This window comes from Hemitrygon akajei, chromosome 1, assembly GCF_048418815.1.
Source record: "Hemitrygon akajei chromosome 1, sHemAka1.3, whole genome shotgun sequence".
Taxonomy (NCBI): domain Eukaryota; kingdom Metazoa; phylum Chordata; class Chondrichthyes; order Myliobatiformes; family Dasyatidae; genus Hemitrygon; species Hemitrygon akajei.
The window spans coordinates 174,503,943-174,526,110 of NC_133124.1; the positions used below are offsets into that span (position 1 = coordinate 174,503,943).

Sequence of the window (22,168 nt, forward strand, 5' to 3'; positions counted from 1 at the left end):
TGGTGACGTGAACGTGATAGAAGGGGTTGGAAAGGGGACCGAGACTGTACCATTGCATAAAGTATTTTTGACGTGTGATTTGGTATCCGGACCAGTCACGATCGGGGTACGGTCTGCACTCCCGATACCCGATGTAGATGTCTTGCTCGGAAACGACCAGGCAGGTGAGGATGTGTACCCAGCAGTGGAGCTGACTAGCAAGCCTGCCAGGACTGAGGACCCGCCCATAGTTTCTGAAGTTAATCCCGCCTGCGCAGTAACTCAAAGTATGGCCAGAAAAGCGGCAGAGACAGCAGGCACCAGTTTAAAGGAGTCCAGCATTGTTTTAGCTGAGCCCTGTACCAAGAGGGGTTAGAGGGTGGTAAAACGGAGAATAGTGGAGCTAAGGAAAGTAAGAGAGACGAGGCAAATTTAGGGTTGTCAAGGAATGAGATCTTGAGCCCTGCCCATAAGCTACCCCTAGGTGGACATTTTGGAGTGAGGAAGGAATTTATGGAGGCACAGAGCCAAGATGAGAAACAGTTGTGGCAGCTAGAAGGTCCAGGGTTGGACATGGATGATCTATCCAGCTTGACAGAGCTGTTTGCAGTTGAAGAATTTAAGTGTGTTCCCAATGATATGAGGACAGTCCTAGATGAAAAGGACGCCGCTACCTTGAGGGAGTCTGCTGTGTTAGCAGACAAGGTTGTCTTAACCCGCAAGGTTGAGTTTACTCCGGAGGGGAGTTGCCCAGAGAGTAACTGGGAGGATCAGGGGAACTTGGAATTTGAAAGGGAGACTGGGATTGAAAGCCTAGGAGAGGCAGATGTCCCGTTGGCCTGTGTGCAGGTTGAGGAAGTACCTGTGGATGCACAGGGTACTGAACCTAGTGTTGAAGCTCAGGAAAAGTCCGAGGGGTCTGACTTAGTTGAAAAGGACTGCAGTCCTTTTGGGTCAGATGGACTTGGTTCAGTGAAGAAAGGGTTAACCTTGGCACCAGTAGAAAGTGAGGATTCTCAGTCACTTGTGTTAAAAGTTAGTGATGAGATGAAAGCTGATGAGATGGATATTATTGAAGATATCGAGGGAAAAAGTGTTACTGGACTTTAAAATAAAGTAAATTTAAAGTCAGGTTTGGTTCCAGGACTGTTGATCAAAGTGAAGGGACCGATAACTGAACAATGATTTGTTAACAAGATGCCTGCTAGTCAATTACAGTTTATTTTGAAAGATAAAGATAAACGATGTGCTGATGTTGTTCAAGTGTGTGATTTCGAGAGGAAAAACTTGAAGTGTTGTTTTGACCCAGAGAGACCATCTGCTAGTGTCATTAAGGAAAGTAATGAAATTAAAGATCCTGAAGATAAAATTAATGACTTGCTTGAAATTAATGAGTTGTTTGGAAGTTCACCAAATGGGCTTAGTCTGGACAACATTGGTGATAAGCTAACACCTGTGAAGGGGGTCTCTGAAAGCCGTATCCAAGCTGATAAGCCAGCTGACCGCGCTAAAGTTAAACGTTCTGTTTCAGAGTGGAAAAGAAGCCAAGGGTGAGCAAACACCATTTTTGAATAACAGGATCTGATGTTGCCGGAATTTGATTTTTATTGTATGTGAAAGATAAAAACATCATGGAAGATTGACTGTTTGAATTAGGTTTAAAAGTAAACTGGAGATTAGAGTTTGCATATACTTCTGTAATGTACCACATTATAATCACACATGTATTGGTTCACACTTTGTAATATACACCTAAGCTAAGAATTAACTCCATTGTAGGAAAAGAATTACTAACACTTAACATTTTGAGGTTTATATTTGTCTGGAACGGAAGCCACTGATAGTTTACATGGATCACAATCCTCTAGTGTTTTTGACCACCATGAAGGATAAAAACAAACGCTTGTTAAGTTGGAGTCTGATATTACAGGAATTTACACGAAATAATACACGAAAGAAACATGTAAAAGGAACCGAAAATGTGATTGCTGATTGTCTATCCAGGTGTTAAATTTAAAGTTCTCTGTATTAGCCAAATAGCTGATGACTACCTGTGTATTAAGAGTGTATTTTGTAATATACATTTATGTCCTTAATTTTTATCCCCCGGTAAAAATTCTTTTAAGGGTGGGGGTGTTATGTGTGAAGCCAAGCAGAGCTGCAGAACGGATGCTGCTAATAAAAGAGAGATAAAAGAGAGCCATTCAAAATGCTAATGAGAGAGATAAGGGAGAGCCATTCAAAATGCTAGTAAGAGAGAGATAACGAGAGAGAGACACATAATTCAGTATTTTGGCGTCTGCACTGATACTGCCACGGATATTTGCTTTGAACATGAACTTCTCGTTAACACACCAGAGACAACAGGAAGTGGTGAAGTTTGATGGACAGGTGATACCCATCCGGGGGGGGGATAAAATAGCGGGTTTGCTAAGACAGGAGAGATGCCACGGGACCCTGAAGAGAGCATTGTGCCCCCACAAGTTGGTGGGAGTTTGGAGGACCCATTCGCGGGAATTGGCCAGAGGCTCACAGGGTGTAAAGGTACGACCAGTGGGGACCTGTTGTGTGTCCCCCCTTGGCTGGGTGACGGGTTCACCACGGAAGAATGGTCGCACCTGGAACGGACGGGTCACAGTCAGTGACCACAATGGGACAAGAAGACAATGGAAGGTTTGCCTGAAATTTCAGCTGTATATCTCACTATCTCTCTCTCCAACGGTACCACAACAACTACCTCGAACTACACTAAAGTGAACTGAACTCTGCTTCACTTGAAAACTAATCATTTACCACTAGACATCGATAGAGCTTGGCTGATTCCTATTCCCATATTTCTGAGTATATGTGTATATTATCATTGCTAACCTGTTACATTTATATCCTTGCATTTAGTGTACTTTACTTAATTTACTAATAAACTTTATTAGTTTCTAGTAATTACAGACTCCAACGAGTGTTCCATTTCTGCTGGTTTGACAACCCAGTTACGGAGTACGTAACACAACACACACAAAATGCTGCTGGAACGCAGCAGGCCAGGCAGCATCTATAGGAAGAAGTACAGTCAAAATTTTGGGCCCAGACCCTTCGTCAGGACTAACGGAAAAAAGAGATTTGAAAGTGGGAGGGGGAGGGGGAGACCAGAAATGATAGGAGAAGACAGGAGGCAGAGGGATGAAGCTAAGAGCTGGGAAGTTGATTGGCAAAAGGGATACAAGGCTGGAGAAGGGGGAATATTATAGGATGGAAGAAAGAAAGCGGGAGGGGAACACAAGAGAAAGATGGAGAATGATATTGACAAATCCATGGCCTCTACTGTCAAGATGAATCCACACTCAGGTTGGAGGAACAACACCTTATATACCGGCTGGGTAGCCACCAACATGATGGCATGAACATTGACTTCTCAAACTTCCATTAATGCCCCTCCACCCCTTCTTAATACATCCCCATTTATTTATTATTTTTTAAATATATATTTTTTCTTCCTTTTTTCCTCTCTCTCTTTCCCTCTCACAATCACTTCCTGCCTGTTATCCATTTTCCTCTGGTGCTCCCCTCCCTCTTTCTTTCTTCCAAGGCCTCCCGTCCCATGATCCTTTCCCTTCTCCAGCCTTAAATCCCTTTTGTCAATCAACTTCCCAGCTCTTAGCTTCACCCCCCCCCCCACTCCTGTCTTCTCCTATCATTTCGGGACTCCCCCTCCCACTTTCAAATCTTTGACTATCTCTTTTTCCCTTAGTCCTGAGCTGTACTTTTCCTCATTCTACGTACATTGGAACACATTGCAAAGGTGGAATGGAGTTGATTGTAGAAATCATTCAGGTGGTTGACATATGGAATCTTGTTCTACACCATGTGTTCTCATGCTTAACTCTTTATTTGTCTTTATTAGATGCCCCACAAAATCTCTCAGTCACTTCTCCCAACAACGTGAACAATTCCTGGGTGAATATAAAGGAAGGGATTCCTACATCGATCCTCTGCTCCGTCCAGAGTTTCCCAGTGTCTAATCTAACGTGGAGACATCTCGGTGTCACACTGAACACAAGTTCCAGCAATGAACTGTGGCTGGAGTTTCCTCAGGTGACCCCCCAGCAGGCCGGAGTCTATCAGTGTGTGGCGGAGAATGAACACGGGACAGCGGAGAGGGCCATCACCCTCAGTGTGGAGTGTAAGTGGGTGCATTGCTACATCTCTAAGTACAAATGCAAAGTCAGTGGACTATTTATCCTTCGATACACAATACACACTCAGTGGCCACTTTATTAAGCTCCTGTACACCTGCTCGTTAATGCAAATATCTAATCAGTGAATCATGTGTCGACAACTCAATGCATAAAAACATGCAGACATGGTTAAGAGTTTCCATTGTTGTTCAAACTAATTATTGGAATGGGGAAGAAATATGATCAAAGTGCCTTTAACCATGGAATGATTGTTGGTGCCAGACAGGATGGTTTGAGTACAAAGTTCAAAGTAAGATTAATTATCAGAGTACATACATGTCACTACATGCAACATTAGATTCTTTCTCTGCAGGCAGACTTAGGAAATCTATAGAGTTGTAACTGTAAACATCAGGAGCTGCTAACTGTGAACAAACTGGGCAAATGCAGATATAAATAACTCTTAGTAAATAACGAGAAAGAAATAACTACACAGAGTTGTTAACTGAGTGTAAATATCCCCTTTTGTTCAAGAGTCTAATGATTTTAGAAATTGCTGATCTTGGAGTTTGCATGCACAATAATCTGTAGAGTTTACAGAGAATAGCAGGAAAAACAAACAGAAAAATCATTGAGGAGCGGTTCTGTTGTCAAAAACATTTGGTTAATGGGAAAGGTCAGAGGAGAAAAGCCAGACTGGTTCAATCTGACAGGAAGGCGACAGTAACTCAAACAATCACACGTTACAGCAGTGATATGCAGTAGAGCTTGGTCTGATCTTCTGGGCTCAGTTTAGATGTTCATAGAATATCAAGTGTCACAAACACCAGACACGGGACCCTGGTGATGTTGCTCTGCCCTCTCCAGAGTTTTTTAGCACCTCCCCATGTAACCCATCACTCCCCACTTTACCTAACACAGGGGTGAGCAAGGCTGACCAACAGGAAGAATGAACTGACCCTGATATCCCACAAACACAACCTCCCTCACCCCACCCACATCTACCACAAAACAGCTGAGCTTACGATGAGTCGCAGTTTAGAAGCTTCCAACAGATTGGACAAGTTTTGAGGATGGGAAATGTTCCTTCTTGTTGTCCATGAGCCCAGCGTCCCAGCTCATGGACCCATTTAGTTCGCCACTTCCTAAACTGGAGTTGTTGTAGATAATGAAACAGGCTTCCAAGAGATTAGGTGGGACTGTAGTCACGCGCTAAGCGCTACGAAAGGAACACACGGAGGCAGAGGGAGCTGAACTCAGAAAGACTTTACTGATTCAAACTCGCGCATTTAAATCTCCCCTCCCATGGGTCCCTGCGACCGGTGGGACGGACGTGATGTCAGACCGTCCCCGGAAGGTCCGACCCGAGCGGGCCGTGTGTCTGCCCGCAGCCCCGTGTATGCAGATCGGTACACCCCCCCACCCCCCCAAAACGCCCATCGGGGGAGTGAAGCCCCCAGTCTGGGTGGCTGGCCTCACCGGCGCAGTGCGGGTACCCTCACTGGTTGCTGAATGTCGAAGTGCGCCGGTTTGAGATGGTCCACTGTAAAAGTCTCTTCCTGGCCACCCACCTCCACGATACACGTGAATCCGTTGTGCCGGATCACCTTGAAGGGTCCCTCGTAAGGCCGCTGTAGATGTGACCTGTGCATGCCTCTGCAAATAAAAACATACTCACAATCTCGGAGGTCTTTAAGGGTGAAGGATGGCGTGGGACCATGCCTGGAGGTCCGGACTGGTGCTAGTCCCTACCTTGTCCCGCAGCCTCATTTGCACCGCTGCTTGAGTTTCATCCGAACCTCGGGCCTCTGGTACGAACTTGCCTGGGACCGTCAGGGGATCCCGTAGACCAATTCCACCGAGGAGGTGCCCAGGTCCTCCCTGGGGGCTGTGCGGATGCCCAGTGGGATCCAGGGAAGCTCGTCTGTCCAGTTGGGGCCCCTGAAGGTGACCATCAGCGACGACTTGAGATTCTGGTGGAATTGCTCTACCAAGCCGTTGGACTGGGGATGGTACGCTGTGGTGTGATGCAGCTGGGTGCCCAGGAGCTGCGCCAGAGCTGTCCACAAACCAGACATGATCTGCGCCTCTCTGTCCATTGGGAGGCCGAACCTGGCGATCCAGTTTGTAATGGGTGTCCTGGCGCAGGACTCAGTGGACATGGCTGCGAGCGGTATGGCTTCCGGCCATCTGGTGAACCTATCTACCATGGGAAAGATATACCTGGCACCCCGGGAGACTGGCAGGGGGCCGACGATGTCCACGTGGATGTGGGGTACCGGGTATCTGTCGGCGGTTGTGGTGTCGTTGAGACTTTTGTAGCCTCCACAGGGCACTCATCCTCCTGCGGACTTGGGCACCATGTGGGGGATGCCCACGGGCTGTCTGAGCGGCGTACGATTCCCATCTCTTCCATCTTACGGAACTCCTCCTTGGTGAGGTGGATCTTGTCGGGTGGGAGCCTGCGAGCTCGGGCGTGCAGTGGCGGTCCTTGCGTGGGGATGTGGTGCTGCACGCTGTGCTTGGGGTTGGCTGTGTGGGGTGACTATGGAGGGGAATTCTACCAACACCCTGGCAAATTCGTTACCGGAGAGGGTCATAGAATCCAGGTGGAGGGCCGGTAGCTTGGCTACTCCGAGCTGGAAAGTCTGGAACATCTCGACGTGGAATAAACGCCGGCTTTTTAGGTCGACCAGGAGGCAGTTGACTCGCAGGAAATCTGCCCCTAGTAGTGGCTGTGATACTGCTGCCAACGTGAAAGTCCAAGTGAAATGGCTGGACCCGAAATGCAGTTAGATAGTTCGCAGGCCGTATGTCCAAATACTGATGCCTTTTGTGGTGGTTAGTTCGGGGCCTGGGGCTGCGTTATGTGTGTCCATGTTCGGTGGGGGGGAGTACGCTGACTTCAGCCCCAGTGTCTCCCAGGAAGCGCCGCCCGGAGTGTCGGTCCCAGAGGTACAGGAGGCTGTCTCGGTGGCTAGCCGTTGTAGCTATTAGTGACGGCTGGAAAAGCACATGGTGGATGGTATCAGCGCGCACCTGAGCCCCATCCTTGGTGATAGAACCACCATTGTTCCGAACTTTCGTCGTTTCCCCATGTGGGTCTCGATGGCTTCAGTTGCTTTGGGGCGCGCGATTGTGGCTAGGCCAATGGAGGCTGCACCACGCTGCTTGCTCTGCCAAAGGACGTCTGCTTCGGCCGCGACCCTGCGTGGGTCGCTGAAATCCTCACCCGCAAGGAGGAGGCGGATGTCCTCTGGAATTTGCTCAAGGAACAACTGTTCGAATAGAAGGCATGGCTTATGGCCGTCCATGAGCGCCAGCATATCATTCATTAGCTTGGATGGCGAATGGTCGCCCAGACCGTCCATGTGTAGGAGCCACACGGCGGGAGAGTCTGAAAGTACGGATCAGGAGCGCCTTAAGCTTAGTGTACCTGTCCTCCGTTGGTGGCTGGCGTAGGCAGTCGATGGTCCGGCCTGCCGTCTCCTGGTCAAGCGCGCTGACCACGTAGTAATACCGCGTGGCGTCGGCCGTAATGTTTAACCCATTATGCTTAACCCTTTATCTGTCTTTATTAGATGCCCCACAGAATCTCTCAATCACTTCTCCCAACAATATGAACAATTCCTGGGTGAATATAAAGGAAGGGATTCCTACATCGATCCTCTGCTCTGTCCAGAGTTTCCCAGCGTCTAATCTAACGTGGAGACATCTCGGTGTCACACTGAACACAACAAGTTCCAGCAATGAACTGTGGCTGGAGTTTCCTCAGGTGACCCCCCAGCAGGCTGGAGTCTATCAGTGTGTGGCGGAGAATGAACACGGGACAGTGGAGAGGGTCATCACACTCAGTGTGGAGTGTAAGTGGATGCATTGCTACATCTCTAAGTACAAATGCAAAGTCAGTGGACTATTTATCCTTCGATACACAATACACACTCAGGCACCGTCCAGACTAGACCAGATAAATCCGTAACCAAAGCTTTTTCTCTTTGTTTTGTCCCTCCGTCCACACTGAAATGGCGTTTTCCTCCCCAGAAAATGGAGCTTTTCTAAAATGCCCTCCAGACTGTGTAAATTTGAAAATGTCGATTGGGCATAGTAATGTTGATGGGGTACCCAGAGATTTTTTAAAACCCTGTCATGACCTGCCCGATCAAATGGTGGCGGCAGCGCTGAATTTCATTGTCTTCTTGAACGCAACACCCCACACAACCTAACAATTTCAGAACAGATGGCAACAAGACTGAAGTTAGAAGAGTTAGAAATGTACTCACCAAATACTTTGACCCATAACTTACTAAATAAGTATCCTCACTTTGCCCTGTTTTCTGTCCTTTCTTGTATGAAGGTGGTTTACCTATTTATAGAAGTACTTCTCTGACAATAGATGTGTAACAGCCTAATGTAACATTATGTGGAAATACAAGATAACACTGATGCAGACATGTTTTATACATTTAACAAGGTGCTTTATTAAAGCAACAGATTTAGTCAGTTTTTCAATGTTCGTCATCAGCTGGGTCATACTCTCCATGAACTCCCGGTCGGTTGCCTCCATACGCTCCAGTATTTCTTTTTTAGTTTTATGTCCTCCGGCATGAGAACCAACAGCTGTCCGTCATTTGGCAATTTCCTTTTAAGTTTTTCTAGTCTGTTGCTGCACAAACACGCACTTTCACAGCAAGATTCGACACCAAACTTGTCGCTTGTTTTCTGTAGATGTGTCCTGCGCATGCCCAGTAGGAGGAGATTCACCCAAATACCCATTTTAAAGTGGACGGGGGTATTTTAAAAAATGCCTGGTGTGGATGCCTATCATTTTTAAACGAAACCAGTGATTTCAAAATTACCTGGTCTAGTGTGGACATAGCCTCAGTGGCCATTTTATTAAGTATCTGTACTTATTAATGCTCATTAATGCAAATATCTAATCAGTGAATCATGTGGCACCAACTCAATGCATAAAAGCATGCAGACGTGGTTAAGAGTTTCTGTTGTCGTTCAGAGCAAATATTGGAATGGGAAAGAAATATGATCAAAGTGACTTTAACCATTCTCTGCAGGCATACTTAGGACATAGAACAGTAACTGTTAACTGTAAACAAACTGTGCAAATGCAGATATAAATAACTCTTAATAAATAACTAGCATGAAGTAACAGTATACAGAATTCTTAAATGAGTGTAGCTATCCTCTTTTGTTGAAGATCCTGATGATTTCAGGCTCTGCTAATCTGGAATTTTCATGCACAATAGTCTTTAGTGTTAATAGAGAACAGTGTGAAAAACAAACAGAAAAAAAAACTTCCACTGAGTGGCATTTCTGTGGGTGAAAGCACTTTGTTAATGGGAAAGGTCAGAGGAGAATAGCCAAGCTCGTTCAATCTGACAGGAAGGCGACAGTAACTCAAACAATCACACGTTACAGCAGTGATATGCAGAAGAGCATCTCTGAATGTGGAGGAGGGGGATCCAACTCATCAAAATGGAGACAGCCTCAGTTTACAGAGAATGGAAAGGGGGGTCTAACAGAGGATAGCTGATGCTTCAGAATAACACTGGACCATTACAATATATCAGTGCTACCAACATCTGCCTGTTTCTTCCCAGATAAGCCTGAGATTTCTCGGGACTCAGGATGCACTCGGACTCCCGAGGTCATCACATGTGTGTGTGCGGCCAGATCAAACCCACCCGGAGAGCTCACCTGGCACCTCCCCCTCGCCAGCCTCAGCGGGAACCAGACACACGGTCATTTCCAGACGTGGCAGGTGGCAGACGGGCAGCTGGTGACTGGCTCACTGACCTTGGGTGTGGACGAGGGAGAGGAGAATGTGACCGCCTTCTGTACTGTCCGAAACCAACATGGAGAGGTCATGTTCGCGGTGTCCCTGTGGATCAAAGGTGAGGATATCTCTGAGAAATATTCTCCATTCAGCGGAGTGCAGCCTTAACCTCAGCAATTCCCTCCATCCTCCAGTCAAGCTCCATCTAGGCAAAATCCGCCTTCCCTTCCGGTGGGATGGGGAAAATCGGACAGCCAGAGAGGAGTTTACACCAGCGTACCGATCTCACTAATGGTCATTGTCACATTGCTAGTCATGGGATCTTGCTGTGTACAGACTGCTGCCCTGCTACCCTTGGGATCAGATCCCAAGCTGAGGAACACATTGGGATGGTGAAATGGGAATCACACTGTTCACTCTCCTTTAAGACCCCACTGCCTTTATCCAAGGATTTAGGTTTTTCTCTCAACGTGCTGAGGACAAAGCCCAAGTAAAATCGGGAAGGAACACATGGATCTCTCTCTCTAACAAAATGTTGGCAATGAAAATCCAAATGTCCTGGATATTACATTAGAATCAGAATCAGGTACAATATCACTGGCACATGCTGTCAAATGTGTTGTTTTGTGGCAGGATTATATGGCAACATAAAATATCTATAATCTACAATAAGAAACATATATACGTGTCTAGAAAAAGTATTCACCCCCCCCTTGGAATTTTTCATGTTTTATTGTTTTACAACATTGAATCACAGTAGATTTAATTTGGCTTTTTTTGACACTGATCAACAGGAAAAGACTCTTTCATGTCAAAGTGAAAATGGAACTCTACAAAGTGATATAAATTAATTACAAATATAAAACACAAAATATGTGATTACATAAGTATTCACCCCCTTCAAGTCAGTATTTAGTAGATGCACCTTCGACAGCAATTACAGCCTTCAGTCTGTATGGATCACAGAGGCACATCTGGACACTGCAATTTTTCCTTATTCTTCCTTACAAAACTGATCACCATCTGTATGACTTCATGGGGATCGCGATTGTACCACAATTTTTCAGTCCAGCCATAAATTTTCAACTATATTATGGTCCATATTGTGACTTTGCCACAAAAGGACATGAACATTGTTGTTTTTAAGCCATTCCTGTGTAGCTTTGGCTTGGGGTCTTTGTCTTGCTGGAAAACAAATTTTCTTCCCAGTCCCGGTTCTCTAGCAGACTGCATCAGGTTTTCCAACAGGATTCCCCTGTACTTTGCTGCGTTCATTTTACCCTCTACTTTCCAAGCCTACTAGGGCCTTCTGCAGTGAAGCATTCCCATAGTGTCATGCAGTCACTGCCATGTTTCACTGTGGGGATGGTGTGCTTTTGATGATGTGCAGTGTCTGGCTTACGCCAAACAGCATTAATTCTGATGGCCAAAATGTTCAATTTTGGTTTCATCAGACCATAGAACCTTCTTCTACCTGACTTCAGAGTCTCCCACATGCCTTCCAGCAAACTCTAGCTGTGATTTCATGTGAATTTCTTTTCAACAGTGGCCTTTGTTTGCCACTTTCCCATACACTGAAACTGGTGAAGTACCCGGGCAACAGTTGTTGTATGCACAATCTCTCCTATCACAGGCACTGAAGCTTGTAACTCCTCCAGTGTTGTCGTAGGTCTCTTGGTGGCCTCCCTCACTAGTCTACTTCTTGCACGGTTACTCACTTTTTGAAGACACCCTGCTCCAGGCAGATGTACAGCTGTGCCATATTCTTTCCATTTCTCGATGATTGACTTAACTGCTCTCCAAGGGATAGTCAGTGACTTGGAAATTTTCTTGTATCCTACTCCTGACTTGTCCTTTTCAATAACTCTATCAGGGAGTTGCTTGGAGCATTCTTTTGTCTTCATGGTGTAGTTTTTGCCATCACACTGACTCAAAAGCAGGTGGACCTTCCTGGTTCAGGTGTATTTTTTTACCACAATTAATTAAAGTACTTTGATTGTACAGGTCTCCAAAAACATATGTCCATGTAACTAACGATGTGACTTCCAAAACCAGTTGGCTGCACCAGTGATGATTTGTTGTGCTGTGTTAAAGAGGGGTGAATACTTATGCAATCAATTATTTTGTGTTTTGAATTTGCAATTTGTTTAGATCACTTTGCAGAGATCTGTTTTCATTTTGACATGAAAGAGTTTTTTTTCTGTTGATTAGTGTCAAAAAACCCAAATTAAATCCATAGTGAATCAGTGTTGTAAAACAATAAAAGATGAATACTTTTTATAGGCACAGTATATATTTATAGAAAGTAAATTATATAAGTTGTACAAAGAGAGACCAAAATAGTGAAAAGAGTCATGAGGCAGTGGCAGTGAAGATGAAACTGTTCCTCACACATGAATGTGTGTCTTCTACTTCCTCCTTGATGGCAACAATGTGAAGAAGGCATATCGTGTATGGTGGGGTCTATAATGATGCCTATTTGAGGCTTCAACTTTTGAAGATGATTTAGGTACTAAAGAGGCAGGTGACCATGATGCTGCTGAGTTTGCAACTTTCTACAGCTTTTTTCAATCCTGGGCAGTAGTCTGTCCATAAATGAGAAAGGGGTTAACTTGTACAGTGCACTATTCTGAAGCTGTCCTGTTGCTTGATGTTACAGGTAGGGTCTCTACTGTTTGGATCACAGTGTTACTCACGAGCAGTGTCATTCTCAGTATGCTACTGGCTGGGTTCTTCATCTCCAGGTACATCCCGAAGTAAGTCCAGATGAACGTTCAAGTTCAGTTTTATTGTCATTTCAATTGTATACATTTATACCATGAAATGAAACATCATTCCCTGGAGGGTATACAACACAGTGCATATAACACACACAGCACATAAAACAACATTACCACAAATAAGTTAACAAACAATAAAATAGATTCTATAAGATTGACATTGACCATAAGGTGCTGTTACGTACCCCGTAACTAGGTTAACAGACCAACAGAAATGGACTGATACGTTGGAGTCTGGTGGTACTGTAAATAAAGGTGTTTATTAGTAAACCAAGTAATACAGTATCAAAAATGCCAATATACATATAAAACAGGTTAGCAATAATAAAAACAGAAGTATAGGAATAATAATCAACAGTAAAAAAAACAAGCTCTATCAAAGTCTAGGGGAAATGAATTGTCATAAGAGAATATAGAGTTCAGTTCAGTTCGTGCTGAGGTAGTGGTTGTATTGCAATGTTGGAGAAAGAGTGAGCAAGAGATGAGCAGCTGCAGCAGGCAAACCTTCCGTCGTCTTCTTGTTCCGTTGTACCGTTGGGGTCATTGATTATGACCCTTCCATTCCAGGTTAGACTGTTCTTCAGTGATGGACTCATCACCCAGGCAAGGGCGGACACACACTTCTGCCACCGGTCTGCCTTCAACCACCATGCTCCAGACCGATTCTCCTGAACCGATCCTCCAGGCCCCCACCTTCCTGTGGGTGCACAACACTCTTTCAGTGACCACTGGTGTGTCTAAGGGTTTCTCCGCAGATCTGTCTTTTATCCCCACTGATGGGGTATCAGCCATCCACCAACTCAATATGTCCATTTCCATCAAACGAGGCCACTCCCTGCTGTCTCAGCAAGAATGTTAATGAGCAAAGAATTGTCCTTGCTGCAAAAGATTGTTTACCTTTCCATCAGTGAAGAAGCCATAATACATAAATCATTCGTCTCTCTCTCTCTCTCATCTGTAGCAGATGCCTTTACGACATTTCATAAGTGATGACACCTGGGTGGTGTCAGGGAGTTCAATAGTGGGGAAGAAGCTGTTTCCCATCCTCACAGTACTTTTCATAATGCTACGGTTCCTCCTGTCTGATGGTGGGGGTTGGAGGGGGCAAATATGGTCAAAGAGATTGTGAGATGGATGGGAGGGATCCTTGACAATCCTAAGGGTCCTGGTTAACATCTTGGATGGGTGGAAGAGATACCCCGATGACCATCTCAGCAGCCCTTGTAATCCTTTGTCGGGTCTTGTGGTCAGACATTTTTCAATTGCTGTACCAGACAGTGATGCAGCTGGTCAGGATACTTTCGATGGTGCTCCTGTTAAAAATTAGTTAGAATAGAGGGAAGAAGTAGCCTCGAATGCCTCAATCTCTTCATGAAATACAGACATGCTGTCCTTTCTTGACTAAAGAGATGGTGTTGCGGGGCCAAGTGAAATTGTAGGTGAGGAATACTCAGCCTCTATTCTAGCAGACTCAGGAGGAAAGCAATCAGCATAACCAGAGATGCTACACACCCCGGCCACTCCCTGTTTGACCCGCTGCCATCCAGCAAAAGGTTCAGGACACTAAAAACTAGAACAAATAGACTGAGGAACAGCTTCTACCCCAGAGCTGTGGCCTCCATCACACCACTCCCACAGAGCAATGACTGAAACTGTGAGCACACACAAGGACTCAAATACTTGCACTAATGGCACTTTGTGCATTACTGGGATATTCTGGTGCTGCTGCAACTTATTTTCTGCTACTTATCTATTTAATACTTTTTTTACTACTGTCTTGTTTTTATCTACCACTTTATTTAATTGCCTGAGAAGAAGCTAAACAGAGTTTCATTATACCTATGTATAATGACAATAAAGATCATTCAGTTCAAATCCTACCCTCTGCAGTCTGCCTGTGGGTGACTGCTTCACTGGGTCTGTGTCTGTTCCTGTCCTTGTCTCCCCTACTGACTAGCAACCAACAAACATTCACAGTCAATGTTAGATCCTACATTCTGGTGTACACTGCCTATGAAAAGTATTCACCCTGCTTGGAAGTGTTCATGTTTTATTGTTTTACAACATTGAATCACAGTACATTTAATTTGGCTTTTTTTGACACAGATCAACAGAAAAATACTCTTACGTGTTAAATTGAAAACATACCTCTACTAAGTGATCTAAACTTACAGATGTAAAACACAGGATAAGTGATTGCCGAAGTATTCACCTCCTTTACGTCGATTCTTAGTAGATGCAACTTTGGCAACAACTACAGCCTTGAGTCTGTGTGGATAGGGCTCTTTCAGCTTTGCACATCTGGACACTGCAATCCTTCCCCATTCTTCAACTGCTCAAGGTCTGTCAGATTGCATGAGGATCGTGAGTGAAAATCCCCTTTCTAGTCCAGCCACAAACTCTCAAATGGATTGAGGTCTGGACTCTGACTTGGCCTCTCCAGGACATTACATTTGTTTTTAAGCCATTCCTGTGTAGCTTTGGCTTTATGCTTGAGGTCATTGTCTTGCTGGAAAACAAATCTTCTCCCAAGTCCCAGTTCTCCTGGGAAATCAGTGTTCCTGTATTTTGCTGCATTCATTTTACCCTCTACCTTCACAAGCCTTGCAGGGCTTGCTGCAGTGAAGCATCCCCTCAGCATGATACAGCCACCACCATGTTTCATGGTAGGGATGGTGCTTTCTGATGTGGTTTTTGGCTTAAGCCAAACATAGCGTTTAGTCTGATGGCCAACAAGTTCACTTTGGTTTCAATCTACCATAGAACCTTCCTCCAGCTGACTTCAGAGACTCCCACATGCCTTCTGGCCAACTCTAGCTGAGATTTCATGTGAGCTTTTCTCAACAGTAGCTTTCTCTTTACCAATCTCCCATAAAGCTGGGACTGGTGAAGCACCTGGGCAACAGTTGTTGTTTGCGCAGTCTCTCCCATCTCAGCTACTGAAGCTTGCAACTCCTCCAGAGTTGTCACAGGTCTCTTGGTGGCCTTCCTCACTAGACCCTTCTTGCACAGTCACTCAGGTTTTTGAGGATGGCCTGCTGAGGGAGATTTACAGATGTGCCATATCCTTTACGTTTCTTGATGATTAACTTAACTGTTCTCCGAAGGATATTCAGAGACATGGAAATCTTCTTTTATCCATCTTCTTTTATCTTGTGCTTTTCAATAAGCTTGTCACAAAGTTGCTTGGAGTGTTCTTTTGTCTTCATGGAGTAGTTTTTGCCAGGATACTGACTCACCAGCAGTTGGACCTTCCAGATACAGGTGTACTTTTACTACAATCAATTGAAACACCTTGACCGTACAGAGGATTCCAAAAGCAGATCTCCATATAACTAATTATGTGACTGCTGGAACCAGTTAGTCAAGTCAAGTCGCTTTTATTGTCATTTCAACCATAACTGCTGGTACAGTACATAGTAAAAATGAGACAACGTTTTTCAGGACCATGGTGTTACATGACAGTACTGTTACGTACCCCGTAACTGGGTCACTTACCAGCAAAGATAGAGAGGTCCATTGAAGTCTGATGGGACTATTTTTAACAGTATTTATTGATAAAAATACACAAAAATAATATCAATGCAAACATACAGATAATATACATCATCAATACTAAATCTAAAAGCGCGGGTATAATAATAATCAATAAGAAATAGCTCTATCATTGTCTAGGGGATAATGTATTGTCCGATGGAAATATAAAAGTCACTCAAGTTCACTTAGGCTGCAGCTTTTGGCTGGAGAGAGAGACGGAGTTTAGAACTTGCCCGTTTTCCTTTCTATGATGTCGATCCTTCGAAATGTCGTCGGTGTCCTTTTCCTTTTAGCTAAGCCGTCTTCCGTGGTCAGTCCCACCAATTCCGAGGCAAATGGAAAAGGACGCACGTGGGCTTTCCACCGGCTTTCGCTATTAAACGCTGTCACGGGATTTCTATCGTTTCTCCTGGTGCGTCTAAAAGGGGTTGTTCCCCAGACCTTCTTTTATCCTTACTCACGGGGTCTCAGATGTCAATCAGGTTGGGGACGATGCCATCCCCCCAAACAGCCCACGTTGCTCATTCCTTGAGGGCATCGATGAATAGCACAGCGCTCAATACACAATTCCGTCTCCAAGAGACAATGGCCGGTTCCCGTGGCTTTGAAATCGCTGAGGGCCAGGACATTCCAAACCCCCTGTGGATTCTGCGTCTCTCTCTCTCTCCTTTCCTGGGTCTCCTGACCTGAAATAATAGCGATCCTGCGATTCTCAAAAAGGAGGGGGCTACTTTCTACCCTTCGGCCCCTCAGAGTTGGGGCGCAGGCGTAACAGTACAAAAACCAGACTGAACTATGTAAAAAAACAACACAGAGAAAGCTACACTAGACTACAGACCTACGCAGGACTGCATAAAGTGCACAAAAACAGTGCAGGCATTACAATAAATAATGAACAGGACAATAGGGCAAGGTATCAGTCCAGGCTTCGGGTATTGAGGAGTCTGATAGCTTAGAGGAAGAAACTGTTACATAGTCTGGTTGTGAGAGCCCGAATGCTTTGGAGCCTTTTCCCAGACAGCAAGAGGGAGAAGAAATTGTATGAGGGGTGCGTGGGGTCCTTCATAATGCTGTTTCCTTTGCAGATGCAGCGTGTAGTGTAAATGTCCATGATGGCGGGAAGAGAGACCCCGATGATCTTCTCAGCTGACCTCACTATCCGCTGCAGGGTCTTGCGATCCAAGATGGTGCAATTTCCGAACCAGGCAGTGATACAGCTGCTCAGGATGCTCTTAATACAACCCCTGTAGAATGTGATGAGGATGGGGGGTGGGAGGTGGGCTTTCCTCAGCCTTCGCAGAAAGTACAGACGCTGCTGGGCTTTCTTTGCTATGGAGCTGGTGTTGAGGGACCAGGTGAGATTCTCCGTCAGGTGAACACCAAGAAATTTGGTGCTTTTTACGATCTCTACTGAGGAGATCTACTAGTGGCACCAGTGATGATTTGGTGGTCATTTTAAAGGTGGGGGGAATGAATATTTATGCAATCAGTTATTTTGTGTTTTATATTTGTAATTTTGTAGAGATCTATTTTCATCTTGACACAAATTCTTTTTTTATTGATTAGTGTCAAGAAAGACAGATTAAATTCAAATGATTCAATGTTGAAAAAAATTGAACACTAAAACTTCTGGGCGAGGGGGTTGAATATATTTTAGAGACAGTGTATACTACAATCAACTGAAACAGCTTGACCATACACAGATCTCCACTTAACTAATTATGTGACTTCTGAAACCAATAAGCTGGACCAGTCATGATTTGGTGTGTCATATTATAGGGGGTGAATACTTATGCAATCAATTATTTTGTGTTTTATATTTGTAATTAATTTAGAAACTTTGTAGAGATCTGTTTTGCACCTTCACATAAAAGAGTCCTTTTCTGTTGCTCAGTCAAAGAGACAAAATAAATCCACTGTGATTCAATGTTGTAAAACAACAAACATGAAAACTTCCAAGGGGGTGAAAAGTTTTATAGGCACTGTATATGCTGTGGTCATTAGCTGCAGCACTGTACTTTACAGACAGGACAAAATAATTCATCTAGAGACACAGCACGGAACAGGCCCTTCATTCCCAAACCCGAGCCGATCACAGGACAAGTTACAATGACCAATTAAGCTTCTAACTGGTACGTCTTTAGAATGTAGGAGGAAACTAGAGCACCCGAAGGAATCCACGTTGTCACGGGGAGGATGTCCATGGTGTCTGTATGTTATACATAACTTACATGATAAAATAAACCAACCTAAACAAAGGGAGCTCCAGATCCAAAAGCACGATGAGGGAGACTGGGAATTCCCTGCCTTCCAGTCTGGTCCTTGTCATCCCGTGGTCACACAGCGCTTGGGTAGTCACACCTTGATCAGTGGTCAGTTGTCAGCACCACAGGTGAGGCGTCCAAACGAAGAAGGAAACTATTAAACTTTCTGATATATTTTATCTATCTGTCTCTTATGGGTGGAGGAGGGTTATGGGAGGCGATGGGGAAGGGGGAGGAGGAGGGTTGGGAGAAGGGAAGGGAGGAGGTGGGGAAAGAGGGGAGAAGGGAGGGAGGAAGGAGGAGGAGAGGCAGAGTGGTGCCACTCCACAGCCTCAGTGGAGGATGTTGTATCAGAGGGTTTGGATGTCACAGTGAGGTGGGATCGGGGTGGGGATTAGGCTGACACTCTGATGTTCTGTAACCCTGGGCCAAACTTCTGCTGTTCCAGACGGGATGCACAGACCAAGGAGACGGCCTTGGAGATCCTGGACAGCACCGTCAGCTCCACTGCACACTTGACCGCACCTCAGGTACAGGTCAGAGCTCAGTCCAGTAAAGGGCAGGACACCGGGAGCACAGCGCTGCGGGAGAGACATTGAGGGGGGAGTGTTGCACTATGGGGAGATGCTCACAGACTACCATGGTTTGGTTTAGGTGCATGGGTGAGTGAATGAGAGGGAGGAAAGGAGCAAAAGTTAGGGAGGAATAGAGTGAGATGGAGGAAGAGGCAGGGAGGGAGATAGAGAGACAGAGATGGAAAGAGAGAAAGAGGAACAAGAGAGTGAATGAATGAAATAGACAAATATGAGAGACTCGCAGAAAACTGGGAGATGACACAGTAACTTAAAGAGAAGGGTTGAGGGAGGGGAGCAGTAAAAAACAAGAGAACTGTGTCCACAACAGGGTTCCAACTTGTCATTCAGAGCCTGTAATTCACTAGACAGTGTTCGCAGTGTTTAAATATCATTGTCCTCGGTATTCAGAGTAGTTTAATTATCAAAGTACATATATATCACCACATTCTATCCTGAGATTAATTTTCTTGTGGGCATTCACAATAAAAACTAAGGAAACAAACAGAATCAATTAAAACTCCACACATCATCGATGCAAACTGCTAATGTGCAAACGACAACACTCTGCAAATAGAAAAAAGTAAAAATAAACAAATCCGAAACAAATATTGAGAACCTGAGTTGTAGAGTCCTTGGAAGTAAATCCAGATGTTGTGGAATTAGTTTCGTGATGGGGAGTGAGCAGTTCAATGGTGTTTGATGAAGAATTGAAATTTGCTTTTATTTCTGCCCCCAGGACACGGAGAGGCAGACGACGAGCCAGATCCCACTGGAAGTTTCACCAGTAATGCCCGTTGGAGAGGGGGAGGAGTGTGGCCCGGTGTATGCCAGCCTGCGGGAACTGCCCAGCAGTGGGGGCCCTGTTCGCAGGGGGGAGACAGTCATATATGCAGAGTTGCACTTCCAGTCAATCGAGGCACCGTGAGGGGTCGCAGCGCTGGTGGGCGAAGGGGGGGAGGTTGGGGAGAGAGGCTTCTGGTTCTCCGGGAGATGGCCAGTGTTGTAGGGAACATTGCAGCCAACTACACAGCAGGATCCTACAAAGCACTGGGTCCCACAGACCCAGGTTACCACCTACTTTCTAATCATGTTCATTCATATCAAGCGAAACTGGAGACTCGTTGATTCAGACAAATAAAATCACATTGCTTCTATTCGGGGAGTGCAGCGTGCACAGTGGATAGAATCGCTCAGGGAATGTTGCTCGAGAGTGGGGGGAGCTGTTCAGTGGGGAGTACAGTGGGAGGGATGGTGAAGAGGATGCGCCACATTGTGGAAAGGGTGGGGAGGAGGGAGCACTGTGTTGTGGGAGGAGAGGTAAGGAGATTTGAAGGAATCTATTGAGGGGGGAGAACAGTGGATCACTGTTGGGAAGAAGGACCTTGGTTCCCATCAGCTGAGGGGTGGGGGGCCATGGCCAGTATTCATCGGTCTACTTAGAGACGATTTGTGTCACCCTCGCTGCTGTGGACCGATTACCACATTCCCCACGTGACATCAGTGAGCGGACTTCAAGACATCTGAGTCCTGGGGGTGGGGGGTTGTGGGGATAAATTAGGACTGTCCCAGAGGCCTGCTAGGTCCCTCCGCCAGGCTTCCTCCTCATGTTGGAGTCACAGACAGAGGCAGAATAACTGGGTCTGTGAGGAGGACAGAGAACATGTGGGGGTGTGGAGTGGGTGTAATGTACAAACACGTGAGTGGGCCCAGACTCTGCAGCTCCAATATCATCTGGGACAAATCTCTTCACTGTGCACAGGTTGCTGATGGTTACAACGCAGGTACGCTGGGCATGTGAAGGGAAACACTGTATTGGCACTAATTGTATGGGGATCCAAGTTCAAGGGTAGAGATATCTTGCCAAAATCATACGTGCTCCTCAAACATTGATCTATTTCTCCTTGCACAGAAGGTGCCCGGATGGTTGGAATATTGCAGCCAACTCTGGGCTCCGTGTGAAGGGGAGTCTACTCACGGGGTGGTGGGGGCTCAGACACTGCCTGTGTTCAGTGATAGTACTGATTTGTTGGATAGTAATGGAAATCAGTGGGCATGGGGATAGGGGAGGGAAGTGACGATCAGGTCAATAATCAGTCATATTCATTGAATAGTGCAACAGAGATGGTCTTGTCCTGATATTACAGGTTATGTGGTTTTCTGCTGCTGTAGTTCACCCATTTCAAGCTTCGGCCTATTGTCCTCTCAGAGATGTTGTTCTGCACACCACTGTTGCTACTGATGGTGATTTGAGCTACTGTCGCCTTCCTGTCAGCTGAATCAGTCTGCCCATTCTTCTCTGAGTCTCTCATTAACAAGGCATTTCCCCACAAAATTGCAGCTCACCAGTTTTTATTTTTTGTTTGTTTGTTTTCACACCACACGCTGTAAACTCTAGAGACCTTTGTACATGAAAATCCCAGGAGATCAGCAGGGTCTGAGATACTCAAACCACCCTGTCTGGCACCAACAATTATTCCACAGTCAGTCACTTAGATCACATTTCTTCACCACTCTGTTGTTTGGTATGAACCTCTTGACCACGTCTGTATGCTTTTAGGCATGAAGTTGCTGCAACATGATTAGATGTACCTAATAGAGTAATCATTGAGTGCATGTTCCACGGAGGATTTGTCTAATGTTACATTTATTAAGAGTGGGATTAAAGGTCTATCAGTTTTGCATCCCTGAACTGTTTGCTTCTATTGGATTTCCTTCCTCTCCTTGACAATGTCAAGGGATTCCTACATCGATCCTCTGCCCCACAGACCAACCCCACCATATGTGGATGTTCAAGGTGAGGTCATCATCACTTACCGTACCCTGAACATTCTGGGGGGTGTTCACCAGACACTCATCTCGACCATCCACATATGGTGGGGTTGGTCTGGGACTCTTACCCTGTGGTGAGTCACTCACTTCCTGATACCCAAAGCCACTGTCAACCGGACACAGGAGTGCAATTGAATACTCTCTGCAAAACTACATGAGAGTAGCTACAACGTTTAAGTCTCTCTCTGCTTGTCTCAGACTTTAATCAGCTTTTTCACAGTCTGCGATAGGAAAGGCCAGG

The 22,168-nt window shown here is 45.4% G+C and overlaps 1 protein-coding gene and 1 long non-coding RNA gene across 5 annotated transcripts in view; one reads left to right on the forward strand and one right to left on the reverse strand.

The window, feature by feature from the left end:
* LOC140732382 (sialoadhesin-like) overlaps window positions 1-21,782 on the forward strand; it is a 237,986-nt gene extending 216,204 nt beyond the window's left edge. For 3 of the 4 annotated variants that reach the window (XM_073054980.1, XM_073054953.1, XM_073054972.1), the window contains 6 exons: window positions 3,878-4,156; window positions 7,733-8,014; window positions 9,767-10,060; window positions 12,602-12,698; window positions 18,972-19,053; window positions 19,835-21,782. In XM_073054980.1, the coding sequence (XP_072911081.1) occupies window positions 3,878-4,156; window positions 7,733-8,014; window positions 9,767-10,060; window positions 12,602-12,698; window positions 18,972-19,053; window positions 19,835-20,023 (1,223 nt within the window). In that variant the 3' untranslated portion in view covers window positions 20,024-21,782. The remainder of the gene's footprint in view (window positions 1-3,877; window positions 4,157-7,732; window positions 8,015-9,766; window positions 10,061-12,601; window positions 12,699-18,971; window positions 19,054-19,834) is intronic. The other variant, XM_073054963.1, reaches the window with a different exon arrangement.
* On the reverse strand, window positions 8,631-18,636 carry LOC140732469 (uncharacterized). Its single transcript, XR_012100084.1, has 3 exons — window positions 18,509-18,636; window positions 9,864-10,047; window positions 8,631-8,969 (listed from the first exon to the last, which is right to left on the reverse strand). It is a non-coding gene; the product is annotated as an uncharacterized lncRNA (long non-coding RNA).
* Window positions 21,783-22,168: the final 386 nt, after the last annotated feature.